At 41.3% G+C, this 16,251-nt stretch overlaps 1 protein-coding gene across 1 annotated transcript; it reads right to left on the bottom strand.

Annotated features, from left to right (window-relative positions):
* Window positions 1-1,818: 1,818 nt before the first annotated feature.
* Window positions 1,819-14,880, bottom strand: itgb3a (integrin beta 3a). Its single transcript, XM_084371463.1, has 15 exons — window positions 14,778-14,880; window positions 13,131-13,216; window positions 12,575-12,779; window positions 11,478-11,730; window positions 11,194-11,356; window positions 10,939-11,100; window positions 10,731-10,826; window positions 10,547-10,636; window positions 10,310-10,444; window positions 9,803-10,232; window positions 5,697-5,925; window positions 4,251-4,351; window positions 3,986-4,105; window positions 3,440-3,606; window positions 1,819-3,227 (listed from the first exon to the last, which is right to left on the bottom strand). The coding sequence occupies exons 1-15, from the start codon at window positions 14,872-14,874 to the stop codon at window positions 3,162-3,164; spliced, it is 2,400 nt and encodes a 799-aa protein (XP_084227589.1). The 5' UTR covers window positions 14,875-14,880; the 3' UTR covers window positions 1,819-3,161.
* Window positions 14,881-16,251: the final 1,371 nt, after the last annotated feature.

Consider the following 16,251-nt stretch of genomic DNA (forward strand, 5'->3'; position numbering starts at 1 on the left):
TCTAACTTCAGTGGGAGGAATTAAGATTTTTCTTCATGTTTATGCACATCTCAAATTATAGTTTTTGCACATGCTGGATTTGAGATTGAGAACAATGATTGTAGCAGACATGGCTGTTTTGGTGAATTTCAAGTCAGGAGGTAGTCAACACCTGAACTGAGTTATTAGATTCATGAAGACCCCCCAGTATGGATGTTTGTCAGAAGACAGCATACTCTCCACATCCAAATGATCAAACTTGTTGCAGTTTGTTGTACTGTTGTGAACAGGATATACTGCATTGACGAAGATATGATGTAGGATGTTGCAACAGGAAATGTCCTCCGATGGCGCAAACTGACATTCATTTTATTAGTATTTTTCAAACACCAACATGGTGTCAACTTATTTGAATTGTGTGCAAGACCTTGATTGTTTCTTTGATACTCTAGAATGAATAACTCAAAGAAGATATAAATTAAAAATCTCAAATGTCAGCGGATCCCCAAATATAATATTTGAACATGTTGAACTCTGCTTGAACTCCCCCCCACCCCCACCCCCCTAATTTTCTGTGGTCAACACAAAGCTTACGTTCACTGTTTAAGTAGACCTAAATCTCTCCTGCTCACCTGCTTCTGGAGGCACTGCACTATAACTCATTTTGCTTGTTTAACAATTTTAAAAATTTGCATTGAGGTATTCCGAGTGTTTGTGCAATAAATTGCTCTTTGTTTGAATGAAGCTGAGAGGCAAAATGAAAAATTCAGCTCCTCACTGAATTCACACAGGGAATCTGTGATATTTATTATAAAGTTCATTCAAAATGTAATGTCAACCAACATTGCTGTGTGAATACAGAAAGAGTTAAACATATTTTTTTCTATTTCAGAAACTTTAGAAAATGTATTATTATTGATCACTAATATAATTTTCAAGTAACTTGCCTTTTTACGCTTTTGTAAGTCTGTGCTCCCTCTGTAGATCTTAAAGGATAACTACCGTTTTTTACAACCTGGACCTTTTTTCTAGCAAAATATATGGTCATTTACTCACCCAGATAACTTTGGTGTCATTTGGTGTCGTTCGGACGAAATTAGATCCAGTGTAGCGCCGATATATCCATATAATGCGAGTAACGGGGCATCGACACACAGCCTCTATATAACACATTATCTGCCACGAAACTAGTTCATTTCACCAATATTTTGTTACGATACGTTAGTGCTTTTCCCCTCTGAGTCCGGGCTCGTCTATTGTCAACATCCGGGGTCTGTAGGTTGACCTACTACCTCTGACCTGGAAGATGTCGTCTCTGAGCTGCGCGCGCACCCGCGACAGCCCGGCTTGTTTACCTGTAGCTGCTACTGCTAGTTTGACCCCGGATGTTGATAACGGACAAGCCCGGACTCAGAGGGGAATAGCACTAGCATATCGTAACAAAATATTAGTGAAATTAACTAGTTTCGTGGCAGATAATGTGTTATATAGAGGCTGTGTGTCGCTGCCCCGTTACTCGCATTATATGGATATATCGGCGCTACACTGGATCTAATTTCGTCCAAACGACGCCAAATGACACCAAAGTTATCTGGGTGAGTAAATGACCATATATTTTGCTAGAAAAAAGGTCCAGGTTGTAAAAAACGGTAGTTATCCTTTAAGGGCTCAATATTAGGCAACGTAAACACAATTGTTCATAGTTTCAGCTGATTGTACACTAATGAAAACATAAATCTGAATATTATATTAGATTTCTGACAATAGATCCCTCTAAATCCTGCACACTGCATCTTTAAAAGAACCCAAATGTCATGCATCACAGAAACATTGGTGAAGTCATGTGTAATGTATCTTTATGCCTTTCCCCTGTGAAACAAACCCCTGACACCTTTAAAAACTGTGCAAAAAACAGACAACTATGCAATGAGCTCACAGGCCATGGCATACCTCACAATGTACTCTCTTCTCCCATATAGAGGTTACAAAAGAGCAAGAGAAAGATCCTTTGTTATTACCAGTCACATGGCGTTACAGCCAATGTCATTTGATGTGCAATAGAATTTGCTCATATACACAAATACTGTATAGAATAAGGCATTTCAGTGTAACACTGTATCAGTCAGCAGAAACTTGAAATAATATTTGTAATTCAGCCATGGCAAGACTGATGACAATTTTTTTCATACAATTTTACAAACCAAATGAACAACAAGCAACAAAACATGTGATTGTGCAGGGAGAAGAAACATGTTAAAGCATGTATGAACCTACCACTGAAGATAATACATTTAAGAACCCAAACAGAACAAAAACATAACTGTAAACCAAGTCAGCCTAGAGGCTGTAGTTAAGGGTTTTTACTCTTTTTTACAGTTAACTGTAACCCCAGAGTGCTGCATTTGTGTCAGAACCATTAGGCTACTACGACAAACACGTTTGTTTTAGAAAAAAGGGAATCTGTAATGTACATGAAAACCCTTCAAGCATGTTTTAATAATTTACTACACTTCTATATTACACACTGTGCATGTACTGATAAACTTTGCTGTGATTTGTGTAAAATTGCCCACTTCAAGTTAGTTAAAAGGGGACTTTAAACTAGAATGCGGCTGCACTCTGGAAAAAAAATCAAAAGACAATATTTTTCAAAAACAAGACTGGTGTACATAATACATCAAACATGGTGGAAGACATTGAAAATGACCAGAAAATGTCCATTCATTATTATTGTTCTTTTCTGTACCGACTACTATAAGGGCATGGCGATTCCTATTTTAAAATGTGTGGAAACTAAAAAGTAATATTAAAAAATCCTAAACAACAAATATTGTAATGGTAGAACAGCCTCTTAAAAAGACCAGGAACATGACAGAATTTCATCAGCAGTTTCCCTTACTGTAAACTGACCAAATGAAGTAGCTGTTAATGTTAACAAACTCCCATCTGATTGCTACTATAGACGTCACATAGTCAGGCAACCGTCTATGGCTTCCAATAACAGCTTTAGCTATCTTTACAATATGTACAATTATTACATCATGTTGTTGGCAGCGATATCCACTTTTCAGCTACAGTAGCCGGTCACGTGACAGTGTAAGGATCTCCTTTTCGTCCATTTCTCTGATACTACATTCCATTTCGGTCGTTGACCCCTGAGTTGTTCTCCTGACATTCAGCTGTTAGTTGCCTCGGTATGCTACATTGGTGAAGGTGGAGGTGGCTCCTTTATACAAAGGATTGTTAGCCTGTGAAATGAAAACAGAGGAAACAGAGGAAGCAGAGGAAACAGAGGAAATGCTGTTTAAGTCAGTCCCATACTGATATCCAACTTTTTGAAGGACAGTTTAGACTTTCCCCTTTAGGGGGCAGCCATATGTTGTAACTGTATTTGCAGTGACCCCTAAATGAAAAGCTGTTAGTGTATGCAGTTAGTGTTTTAATTATAATTATTTCTCACCGTGTCCCATTTGGCTTTGGATCTCTCCTCTTCAAACTTGGCAAACTCTCTGCGGTCGTGGATGGTGACCAGCAGCTTCCAGATGAGCAGGCCAATAAGGCCCAGTAGCAGAATGGCTCCGGCTACCGACAGGAGCACCACCAAGACGTCTGCACCCTCAGGACAATCTGAACAGATAGACAGGAAGGAGGGCAGACAGAGAAAAGGAGCTCATTTAAATGTTGATTTCCATGATGCTTGTTAAGCAGTGGATAACACTCATGAAGTGAAGCAACCACTGCAGTCAAGTGTGAGAAAAAAATCCATTGCACAACGATGATGTGCACCACGTCTTAGTATCTTGGTTTCTGTGGGTTGGCAGAGTGCAGCTGTGGTTGATTGGCTGATGATGTGTTCTTTAGAAAATAACACATTACTCGATGCACACTCTGTTCCCCTGTTGCTGTTGCCTGCCAGCCACAGACTGGCCTACTAATTGTATCAAAATAATTCTCAGTTTCCTGTCAGTTTAAATGTCTCATACATACACACACACTCTCCCAGTACCTGGCTCTTTCACCACAAACAGAATGGATTTGCCACTTTCATCTTCGTAATACTGGAAGTGCTCCACGCAGTCATTCTCGTCTTTGTATGAGCAATTCACTGCATTTTTAGCATGGAAAGCTGTGGGATGAACAGGATAAGAAGAAGAAACAGTGTAATCAAAACATTAATTCAAGATATTAGCTGTTATCTTTCAAAACATATTCATCAGTGCGTCATATTTTAAGATCACAGTATGTAGTTAGGAGGTCAGAGATGTTCTCACCTAGTTGATCCACTACTTTGATTTCATCTTTGCAGATTTTATTGCAGCTGTCCTCTTGAAAGTACGGTCCTCTCTTGAAGTGTTGACACTCAACGCACCGCCTGCAAGCAGAGTATTGACGCTCTTTAGTAGATATGATATGTAAGGGGTGGATAAATTAAAAGTAAAGTAAGAGTGCAGCTACATCAAGCTTAACTTGTGAGGTGTGGATATCCTCTGACTGTTGTGGCTTCGAGAGAAGTTTAACCTTTCTCTGCTGTGCATAAAAACCACACCTGAGTGTGTTCAAAATGTGTGTGGGAGAAGTTTGTTCTCATCCTGGAATACATTTGTTAAAGGGGACATGAAATGTACTTTGCATGTTCATGGTCCTCAGGAGTTTTAAAATCCTAACCAATTTTGAAATTGGGTTGCATCACACACATAACGAGAATCCTCACAGACATTCTTCATTTTAATTTCAAGCATGGACACATTGCAAGGCTTGGTGCATCGCACACTACAGGATATCATTAAGCTTATCGTGCCAGACGGAGGGATGCAACACCACACGTGATCTGATGGGGAAGCAGATATAAACAAAGTAGAGACTGCAGAGCAACAAATAGCTGTAGTAACGTTATTACTTTGCAGTGAGGCTTTACGAGTCTGGATTAGAAAGTGTCGACATGGATTGTCTCATCAGCAAGAAGTGAAGATTTAACTGACAGTTTTAGTATCTGTCAACAGTAGTATGCTAGCTAAAGTTGGAAGCAAATGTTTACTGTTGCTTAGCAGCACTGTCTGATTCTCTGGGATATCTCTTTCATTGGTTTTTGTGGTCCTGCCACAGAAAGTACTGATGTAATCATCCAGATTTTAAATCCTAGATATCAAGCATGTTTCATATTTCAAGGGCAGCCCTAATGAGACTGAGTCTGTGAGCAGTTTGGGAGGTTTAAGACTGAATCTGTACACCCCTCACATTACCGGATAAACTGGGCAAAACTTCGGTATGGACAAAGCTCCCAGAACAGATTTCTCCTCTGATCGTTTGCAGGGGCAAATCGGGCTCAAATCTGCCCAGAACTCTTGTAGTGTGATCCCGGCCTAGAAGGATAAACCCTTTCTATCTGTGGAGCTCCATGAGCTTTCCTGTACCACCACCCTAAGGCCAAAATGTGACTTCGGATATGAGACGGCTCATAAACTAATTTTGATGAAAGACTGCGAGAAATTTACTGAGCACATTCATGGTTTCAAGGGAATAGAACAAAACAATTGCTTTAAGCCCCACAAGGCTTAACAATGTTTGTTCTGTCTAAAACATGACTGTTGCAGGATCCAAGGGGTAGGACTTTATTCACCTGTTTTTGTGATTTAGTTACATCCAGAGTGTCTTTTATCTGTTATTTTGTCTATTCCCTCCTCTCTGTTGTCAGCTCAAACAGTGAGTTTGGAACTTACTCTTTTAAGGTACAGGAATCGGGACAGGTGGGGCATTTATCACAGGTAGCTCCGTAGGCACCAGGTGTAGTGCACTGACAAACCCCACATTGGCAGTAACCCCGCCCACTGCACAGCAGGCTGTTGCTGGCAACGGACACACAGGTCTCTTTTACGGTGGTGCAGTTACAGTTTTCTCCTTCCCAGCCAACGTCACACTTGCAGGATCCACAGTCACACTTCCCATGATCTGAAAGAATCAAAAAGGATGAGATGGTTAATGCTACGACAGTTCAAATATAACATCTTCACAGTCACATGGGAGGGCCAGGCGAACAAATCTACATAATCCAAATTGCACAATTGCAAAATAAACCTGCATATTTTTTTAAACATGTTGAATGCTTGGGCAAGTGTAGGCTTCCCCTGAACGTGTTTGTCGATTCTGCAACCATGTAATTCCTAGTAGTAGGTGTATCCATGTGTTACTTGTTATTTGTGTACATAACATAACCAAAGCACTAACTCTGGGTAGGATGCCAACCCACAGTGTCAGTATTTGATGATCTGAGGATGACACTCAATAATCAACTATCCTTCTCCAGGAAGTTACTTTTTTATTTTGCTTTGAAATAATGATCAATCTGACAGCAGTGGCCTTAAATGAATGGTATTTCAAGAAGGGAATCCTACATTAAAGAGTTGCTTTAATTACTACTAGTAGTAAGCTTGGAGTGCAGCTCTGTTTGTCTTTACATAACAAATCTAGTTTAATAAATCCTGGTCGCACATTAAGTAATGTTACTCAGCAAGGGACATTCCGCATATCCCTTATTCATCCCTTCTCTGACAAAGACAGGAAATGTCCTAATGGGAAAGCATACTTTTATGGTTCCCCATGTCCTTACAGGCAGGCACATACACACACACGCACACACACACACACAGAGAGAGAGAGAGAGACTTTCTCAAACTCTGCTCAAGAGTAGGAAGCACAAAAGCCAGGCCACTCTAGGAACAGTGTTCGAATGATGCAACCCTTTGCTGACAGGATCTTTAGCGAGCTTTTCTCCCTGGATTACAGAGACACCCTGCATCGGCACATTAAACCACCTTGGAAACAAAGACAGAGCCTTCGAGACTTTAGCGTTCTCAGCAGGAAAGCAAACAGGATTTGGCACTGGATGACTAAGACCAAAGTGAGTGAGTCACAGCCCAGTTGGGTCAGACTGGGGGAGTGACTGCTAATGAAATATCACAGAGGGTCCAAGGGTCTCTAACTCCGGAGCTCTAAACAAATCATCTGCTGTTGTAAACTTGAGAAAACAATTCCCCAGTCTCCATCATGTTCACTGCTGCTTCACTTTTAGATTGTGATTATAGTTGTTATGGGAGCAGATGTTGTCACTGGTGGTTAATCATTAACAGTCTCACCTTAAAGGTGTAGCAATGCAATCGCTGAGTAATCTCTCTTACTCCATCAACAAGATAAGACAAAAACTTTGTAAATCTGTTTGTTAAAACATCTAAAGACTAATGGACATTTTCTGCAGTGTAGTTACTTAAACTTGACAAAAGTGAGAAGCTGTCTTGTTCTTATTAGTTGTAAAGCTGATTCATGGACATAAAAGCAAGTTAGTAGGTTTACATCATCCTGCTGTCTCTGTGAGACTGCACAGTAATCCGGCCCATTAATCACTTGTCTGAGCTTCAGACAAGGTTAACATGGCCTCCATGATAAAAGGACAAACACAGGGAAAAAAGACAGAACAGTAAAACAGAACATAACTGTGTTAGTTACAAGAAGAGAGGGAACAGAATCCAGTGCAGTTTGGGCAGAGACATACTGGAGAGAAAAGAGGTTGGGCAAATTGCCAGCGGAGGAATGCAAACTTTCCTGTTCTCTCTTCACTCATATTTATGGGCCCTGGGGCTGTGCTTGCTGACTCCTGCTCTCTGGCCCTGCACCGGTCCCACAGCCCCTCAGCGGAGGAAGAAATACACAGCTGAAGGGAATATCACAGACATGGAGCTTTTAGGAGACCTGGGTCGTGGTAGCTCCAATTGAGCTGGGGCCGAGGGACGCTCATTCTTGAAAGACAATAACATCATGACTCTGTTGAGACACAGCAACTTAGCGCTCCCAAATTGAGCTCTGCAGACTGTCTTACACCAGTTATGGATTTGTGTGTGGAGCTGTGTGTGTGGGCGGGTAAGGTGAGTGTCTGCGCCCAAACCCTGGGTGTCGTCACTGAATGTCTTAATAGCTGTTACTCAGATAAACATCCTCCCTTAAGAAAGACTTCACACTCCTCCTTGCTGAAATAAATAACATATGTTCCAGGAGAATGTCTTGCAGTTCAGTTCACTGGAAACCAGTGTCTGTATGGCACTTTAACGTGATTATAGAATTGCTGTAAGTGTTATATTCTCCTGTTTACCTGCGATGGCGGAGCAGGGTAAGCTACTGATTCCTGCGCTCCAGGTGACGGCTTAGACTACCAAACACGCCGAGCTAAGAAAAAAGCTCGGAAAAAAGAAAGAAGCAAAGAGAGCTCCCTTGGAAAATAAAAACCAGAAGTCGCGGTGGTGTGGTGGCGTGAGGACGAGGGAGCCGAACAGCAAAGAGGACAGGAAGTTGGCTTAAACCACGACGAGGCGTACAGCAGTGGCAATTTAAATGAGCAATTCTGCGATTTAGCATTGCACCTCACATGAGACAGATTGAGAAAGATTGAGATACCCTGATTTCTAGCACCAAGACAAGCGTCTTCCTTTGTTTCCAACAATGCAACCTGATAGCATCTTTTAATCACACCCTCCCTGCGTGATAAAAACATGTTTTTAAAACGCTACAAATGTTATATGTAACACAGGACTTCTGTTAAACACTATTAATCTCTTAGTCAAAGAGGAGATACTTTGATGGCATCACTCACACTTGGACTTGACAAAGCTCCGTCAGAGCCACAGAAAACAGGCAGCAAGTCCTACCCCAAATTGTTGAAGTTCCCTTTTGACATACGTCAGATTTTCTTATTTCCTTTCAATCGGTTAGTATACCAGTTAGTATGTTCTGCTTAATGTACATAAAGATAAAAGAGCAGTTTTCTATTCTGCTATTGCTCAGCCCCCGTCCTTACAGTCACAGGCCCAAACTGCCGTTAAATGAAATTACCCAATGACAAAGCCTATTAAAATTGTATCACTGCGATTGAGTAACTGTGCACTGAACTGTGCAGACTTGTAATGGGGAGCGATAAGCGCATCGTGCCGCACTGCTGTGAGCGATAAGAGCACAAGTCAAACTCAGTACACACATCAAGTATACAGACTCGGCAGAGGATTGTTCATTTGTAAGCATTACTAAGCAATTATTTACATGTCCTTAACAAACAAGCAAGGACTGTCATAACAATTGCGCATTCGTTTTTTTGAAAAGAATATGGATTCTTGATTTGTCAAGCTAAGTATCAGAACACTATGTAAACTGACTAAGGTGTGTTTACAGACGGAGAGTGGCTGGAAACAAGCAGAGTAGGTTCCAGTGAAGTCAGAGAGGCCATAGAGCAGGGAAAGGGAAGGGAAGGGCATATTCATCCTTCCTGCTAACACTGATATTAAGTTATAAATCTAGCCATGCAGAAAGATTTGACTTCATGTGCCCAGCTTGTGAGATTTCTCCCACTTGAGGTAAATGATGTTCAGTTTGTGCTCACAGTCATGAAGATTTTCATTTAAACAAGACCGAGAGTCACACCAGCATGGCAACATGCTCACATAACTTTCTGCATGGCTAATAAGTTAAATTGTAACTTGGGTGAATCTACCCTGTAAAAGCACAGTATGTTATTCTTGCTACTATGGGTCTCTCAATCAAAACAGAACAAAGGATGTACAGTACGTAGCGTGGGATCATGGGAGTTGTTACACTACCACCACTGCTAATGAAAACCACTCTACCTCTAGCCTGACTCTGATTTTAAAGAAATTAAACAGGAGCACCTGTTTTGTGTCTCATCGCTTTCAGGTCCATTACACTGTTCCTCATTTAGCTTTTTTTTTAGCTGGCGAAACAGCTGAGAGAGCTGACACTGATCACGGCAGAAAGAAGCGTATCTACTCACCTGAACAAAGTTTCCCTTTGAAGCGCAAGCAGTTGAAGTCGTCACATTCGCAGTATTTGCCCCACACCTGACCAAACTCATTTGAATGGCAGGAGCACTGTCCACACAAACAGTCGCCTCTACCGCTGCAGATTGGGCTCCCTGGCTTTGGGATGCAGTTGACATCATCTGATGGACTGTAGTCGCCCACTGAACACTCACATCGCGGGCCCAGATGACCCGGGTGACACTGACACACACCGCACTCGTAGGTCCCGTTGCCGTTGCTACAGAGGGAGCTGTTGGCTTCAGCCTTTGCCTCACAGTCACAGCCACAGGCAAAATTCACTGTGACCTCCAGCGAATCCTTAAAGCCTCGAGGTTTGATGGTAAAGGTGCGGCTCTTCTCTTTGGGGCAGCCACGCAACTGAGCCTCCACGCTGAATGACACCTGAAGCGGAGGAAATGTCTCATGACAATCCGGTTTACATACCAGATGTGCATGTCAGTATCTAAACTGATACGTACTGTGTCTCCAATCTTGAGGCCAGAGCAGGACTTCAGTCCTCGGATGACCTCTCCATTTAGGCAAGAGGCATTGAAGGCCAGATTCAACTCCTCTGGGACACCCAGCACCTCCAGCTCCACTTTAGAGCGGATTTTCTGTTCAACATAAAGTTACTACCAGAGGTCACTTTTTTACATGGAATAGATGACATCAATTTACATTTTATACTTATTGTCCTAAGTTTTGAATATCCTTACCTCATACGCCTCCTTAATGAGCTCAATAACATTTCCAGAGTCATCGGACAGTGTTCCCACAGTTGTGCCTGGAATGAGACGACTGTAATCCTGAGAAGACAGACGCGACAGCAGGATGATGACCCAGTTGTTTGGTTTGTTTTTATATCAGTAAGTCGATGCACAAGCCATTTAGTTTGTTTACCGTGTAGATATCCAACACATAGCTGGTGACAGCAAAAATTAAATTAATGTTGTTTTCAGACATTTTCTCCGTCATGAGCCCCAAAGAGGGATAGTCCTGGGAAACAAAGAAGTAAATTGTATTTAATGGAAACTGGTTTTGTTCAACAACTCCAAAAACTATTGAAAACCAAAGTGAATTACTGATGTACTGAAACGTTTGCCTGTACCAGAATGGTAGTTTTGTTATAAATGTTGTCACCATCAAGGTGACATTGACCATCATTAGGCTGGACAATTCCAGCTATACGTCCATCCAGAGCGATGTGAGTTTTGGCATCAGTGGTGTACACCAAAAGGTGTGAGGCATCTGGACGCCAGCCAATCTTGTCCTAGTGATGATGGACACAGAAATATGACTAGTAAAGACTTAACTTGTAACACTCACCAGTGAGCATGCGTATGTATATCTGACATGTTCATACCTTGCACACCACAGCCTGCATGACAGCATCAAATCCACCCTCTGGAGCATCTCTGTTTCTAGACACCTGCTGTTTGTCCACCTCCTCATTAAAGCGAGCGACCGTCTCTGTCAGTGACAGCACATGCTTGAACCCGAACTGAGCCTGGCATTGCGCGCCAATTCTGTTGGCATAGGCAAATCAGATTAGGAGAAAATGAATTTTAAGTTGTTTTAAACACAGCTGGGCAGAGCTTCACCTTCTGAAATGTAACACCAATCAAACCAATCATCTTCCCCACCTACCCATAGCAAGGGTTTTCCACTGCCTCTGGAGGAAACATTAACATGTAAGGGGACGTGGTCTTGTCAACAAAGGCTCCAAACCCCATGCGTAGTTTGCTTGTGGTGCTGCCCATGGTCTTGGCGAGCTCATTGCCCAAGGTGCGAAGGCGAGCCAAGTCATCCTTCATTGAGTAGGAAAGATCCATCAGATAGTAGAGGTCCACTGGGTAATCCTCCACCTGTTTCACAGACACGGTGAACCTCTTTGCATCACCTGGGAGGGAAAAAGCGAGGGTTAATCAGTTGGTGTCCCTATACCTTTAAATATTAAATTGAAATCACTTTGTTAAAGATGTTCACCCAGCTCTGGTGTATAAGGCTATAAGTGAATGTACAACAATGGTAATGGTCCTTGGTGTCTGGCCCCTTTATGGTATCTATCCACAGGGGCATTATTTGATGCCAGGGCCCACAACGCTTCCCAGCGTTGGACAGATACACCCTTTGACGACCATGCACTTACTGGCTGCACCTTATTGTAAGAACTAATGGGCTGTCTGCTCCAAGATTTCAAACTGGACCAACATGGTGGGTCGTTTGGAAACGTTCTGCTATATTACAAAAATGGTTCTGAAGACAGTTTGGACAAGAAATATACCATACAGTTGCTGTATCTGGCTTCATCTTAACTCTACAACGGTTCGTTTTTAGTGTTTTTCCGGAGTTTCCAGAGGCGGCGAGTTGCATTGGATGCCCTTGATTTGCATAAAGTAGCTTAGACCTCTACTTAATGCAAAGGAGGTCTAAGCACTCTTCTCTCTACTGGCTTGAGATTGATTTGCCAACTGCCTCTGCTTGCAGCACTCTTCTACTCTGTCATATGGTTCATTGATCTGATTAATCAAATTGATAAACAGTGATAGTGAGATTGTTTGTCTCATCACCTGCCAAATACTTTTTGAAAGGGCCTGCCCTTTTCTAAATAGCTTCTAAGGGCAAGTTCCCAGATGGTCCTGTGCAACAAGCCACCAGGTTAATTGCGAGCATCTGGTCCTGTAGGATTTTGAGCATCTGGTTTTACACTGTAAAACGTGATGTCTGGTTCGGTGTTAAAGTACCTGGTCTTAGTGTCATACTGAGTTTCTGAGGCTTTATCTGAGTGACATCATCAGCAGTCCCAGAGGCCTTATCACTGAGCGGTGCGTCCTCATGAATAGTCAGGGTGCTGGAGGGAAACTCCACATCCGCACTAGTGCATCCTCCATCCAGCAGATTCTGCCTCAGGTCGCAGCGGGAAGCACTGGATCCCCCCTTCCCAAACTCCTGAAACAACCACATCAGATCTGTTAGGCACTCAAGCAAGTTAATAAACTACCATTACATTAAAGAAAATCAGTTTAAGAGAAAGCTTTTAGGTGATAAGATGATGTTGATTTATCCATCCTCTAGCAGGCCCAGGTATCTCTCAAGTATGGCCAACACCCATTTCCTGCTATTTTTAATTTCCTCACTTCAGAGGATACAGTGTATCAGCATGTTGAAGAAGAACCACCAGAGGATGACAGCAACGAGATTGCTGTTGGGAAATGAGGTTTCTGTTCTAACTTGTTGCGCTTTGTGATGAATGGGAGGCGCTACTTGACATGGTGTGTACATATCTGTTGGTGTTTTTACCTCCTGAGAGCACCACGCACAGGTGGGGTCAACAGCCAAGCACTGTTGACATGTTGTAACTCCTCGTGATGTGCAGATGTTGGAACCTGTGATGATCACAGTGACAGATATGTTACACAAAATATATTTCCTCACTGAGGAACTGACAAAGGTGGATAATACCGCTAATTACATTTTAAAAGACTTATCAGTGCCATGCAGCTCTGTTCGACTGCCACAAATGCAGATACCACAGTCATCAGGCAGTCTTCCAAAAGGGAAGCCTACTGTGCAAACATTCAAGTGCTTGATAAAGCCTCCGTGCAGTTTAGTCATAACATGAATGTTCTAGTCCTCGTTATGTTTTCCAAGAGTCATTTTTTGGCAAATTGCACCAAATGTTTCCTTCAATACAATCAGTTTCAAAACTTTTTCTATTTCTTATCTGGCAAGACCTGTGGGTGTGGCTCACTGCAGTTACACACAGAAGCCCGATCAGAGACCAATGTCATCCAACCTCTGTCAAAAGTGCTACATTTGAGTTAAAAACAACATTATGACTTGAATAAGTGCCTGAAATCCTATCAAGTCTTATATTGAGTGATGTGGTGAAGGGCCCCTGAAGTGAATAGACACAAACAATGTATTTCATAAGATTTAATTAACAGCAGCACATAATATGGTGTTTCTCACGCTGGTAAAAATAATTCTGATGGTGTAGACTTTATAGAAAAGTCTGTTGTAGTGTTTTATTTAGTTAGTTAGATAGATTGCTCAGTGGTGGAATGTAACTAAGTACATTTGCTCAAGTACAGTACAATTTTTAGGTAACGTACTTGAGTTATCTCCATTTTCTGCTACCTTTTACTTCCAAATATTGCACTATTTGCTCCCCACATGTATTTGATAACTTGGTTATTAGTTTCTTTGCAGATAAAATGATGTATCAGATCCAAAACAACACATTTTTTTCAATTTATCTATCCCATTTTTAAAAATCTGATTCCGATAATCAGAGAAACGCTGAATATTTGATCAGATAATGGGCCAGGCAGGTAATCGATTGACCCATAGTGTACACAGGCGGTACATTATAAACTTGAGTTTGAGAAGTACATTTAGAGTCAGGTACTTTAAGACTTTTACTTCAGATTGGTGACTTCTTTTAAAAGGATATCTTTACTTTTACTCAAGTATGGCTTTTGGATACTTTTTACCACACTTCGTGAAGCACTTTGAGGAAAAATAAAACCACAAAGCACACCTTTGTACTGTATGTACATTTTCTATTATTTGCTGATAATGAAGGCACTGATTAATTGAGCTAAGGAGACCCAGAGAGCCTGTGGAGGACCCCTGGTCTTCACTGGAGCCACATCCCGACTGTTTCACTCCCTTATAAGGCAAGCTCCAGCACAGCAGCACAATCACACCCAACTGTATCCCCCCATTCAAGGCAGCTCACAGTGAATTATCCCTTTATCCGTTTGAGAACATTATGCTCAATAACTGTGATCATCAGCACATGTATGCTGCTGTGAAAAGTTTGCGGTTCCTTCAAAAAAAAAAAAAAAAAAAACCTCGCACAGGTCGGGCGGAAACACCCCCAGGTCGCCTTTAAGCAGGTGAAACTTTTAAAAGTAGCCCAAAGAATAAAAGTCGTCTTACCGGAAACGTTTGTTGCCGATGATAAAAGGAGAACCAGTATCACCAGACGGTGTGTGAAAGAGCCCATGGCCGGAGAGTGACGGAGCCGACTTGACATGAGTCGTCTGTTCCCCGCGGACTTGTTCACTTTGAAACAAGAACGCCTTTCCTCATTCTTGACTTGACTCAGCGCGTGTTGGGTCATAGAGCTTCGCCTCGCGCATCAGTCAGTCAGTGCGCGTGAAATAAAGAGGGGGACCGCTTCGTTTATGGTATGCTGGCACTCGTTTCTCTGTGGTTTGATGACATTTGATCAGTTCAGGGGGGAATCAAAGCCTAAGCAGACTGTTGCAACTGTGTTGGCATGGCTATACAGGAAATTACTTTATTTTATGTGTTTTAGTTCATTTGTTTTTATAGATGCGGCCTCAGTGATATAAAGTTGGCCTAAATCAGCAAAATTTAAACCTCTGACCACCATGCCACACTAAAAGAAATAGGCTATCTATCTGTAGTATAGCATATAAATAAATACATTTGTATTTTTATTGTTTTGTATCTTCTGCACTGTTTTTAGACCGTTTGCATCACTGCATTCACAAATGATCACCTTTTCCAACTCTAATAATAATAATAATAATAGTAATAATAATAATTATAATAATTGTTATAATACATTTTATTTGTATAGCACTTTTCAAGAGACTCAAAGACACTTTATTATTATTTCCCCAGGTCCTAATGGGCATAAATGTATGTTATTCTGTCATTTGTAAGTGTGAACCAGTTAAAAACTCAAATATGGTTAGAATTAGTGATGTTGAACTGAATTTGTAGTGACATAATTTGAAATTAAATGTAATGTGGCAGAGTTAAGCAGCATTTGGACACTTGCATATACTGTGCAGAGGTGTTTGCAGTTTGGGATTTGATGCTTTGCATGAGGTTTATTTTACATATGCCTTTTATTTGAAATTATTAAAGTAACTTCCATGCAGGTAAACATTATTTTTTTTCTATGTTGCCTTGCCTTTTTATAACAGTTCATAAATAAATAATTATTCATTAATTGTTTTCTTTCATCTAAATTCTCACCTTTCCCCAGCTGTGAACAACTCCTGCTTTTCAATTGTGAGATGGAAAAACGGTGGCCACCAACCCCAGTAGGCATTAATGTATATTATTTTGTCAGTTAATACATAAACTACAACATATGTGCAAAATGTAAAGCAAACTGGAAAACCTGCCATGAAATCCTGAATATCCATATAGAAGTAACAATAATGAATTACCTCAAAGACTTGAAGCAGTCAACAACAAGTTGTTTAGTTGTGGCAGAAGGACCCCTAGTGGGAAAATATATTACAGTTTATATTGGTGATTGTGATCAGCATTCATTTGTTGATTTTTTAGGGTCTAAAATAACTGACTTTGCCTCAAGCTATTGCTGTGTAAAATCCATTCCCGAGAAACAGTCTATTCCGCACTAAATTCA

The sequence above is a fragment of the Pagrus pagrus genome (assembly GCF_965226575.1).
Source record: "Pagrus pagrus genome assembly, chromosome: 13".
Classification (NCBI taxonomy): domain Eukaryota; kingdom Metazoa; phylum Chordata; class Actinopteri; order Spariformes; family Sparidae; genus Pagrus; species Pagrus pagrus.

What these genes read in the sequence shown, in the direction of transcription:
- itgb3a (XM_084371463.1), bottom strand. Translation starts at nt 14,874, where the DNA reads ATGTCAAGTCGGCTCCGTCACTCTCCGGCCATGGGCTCTTTCACACAC. An exon ending in CAGTATGACACTAAGACCAG is followed by an intron (nt 11,731 to 12,574) that starts GTACTTTAACAC and finishes TTTCCCTCCCAG; the next exon opens with GTGATGCAAAGAGGTTCACC. An exon ending in TGCAGGCTGTGGTGTGCAAG is followed by an intron (nt 11,101 to 11,193) that starts GTATGAACATGT and finishes CATCATCACTAG; the next exon opens with GACAAGATTGGCTGGCGTCC.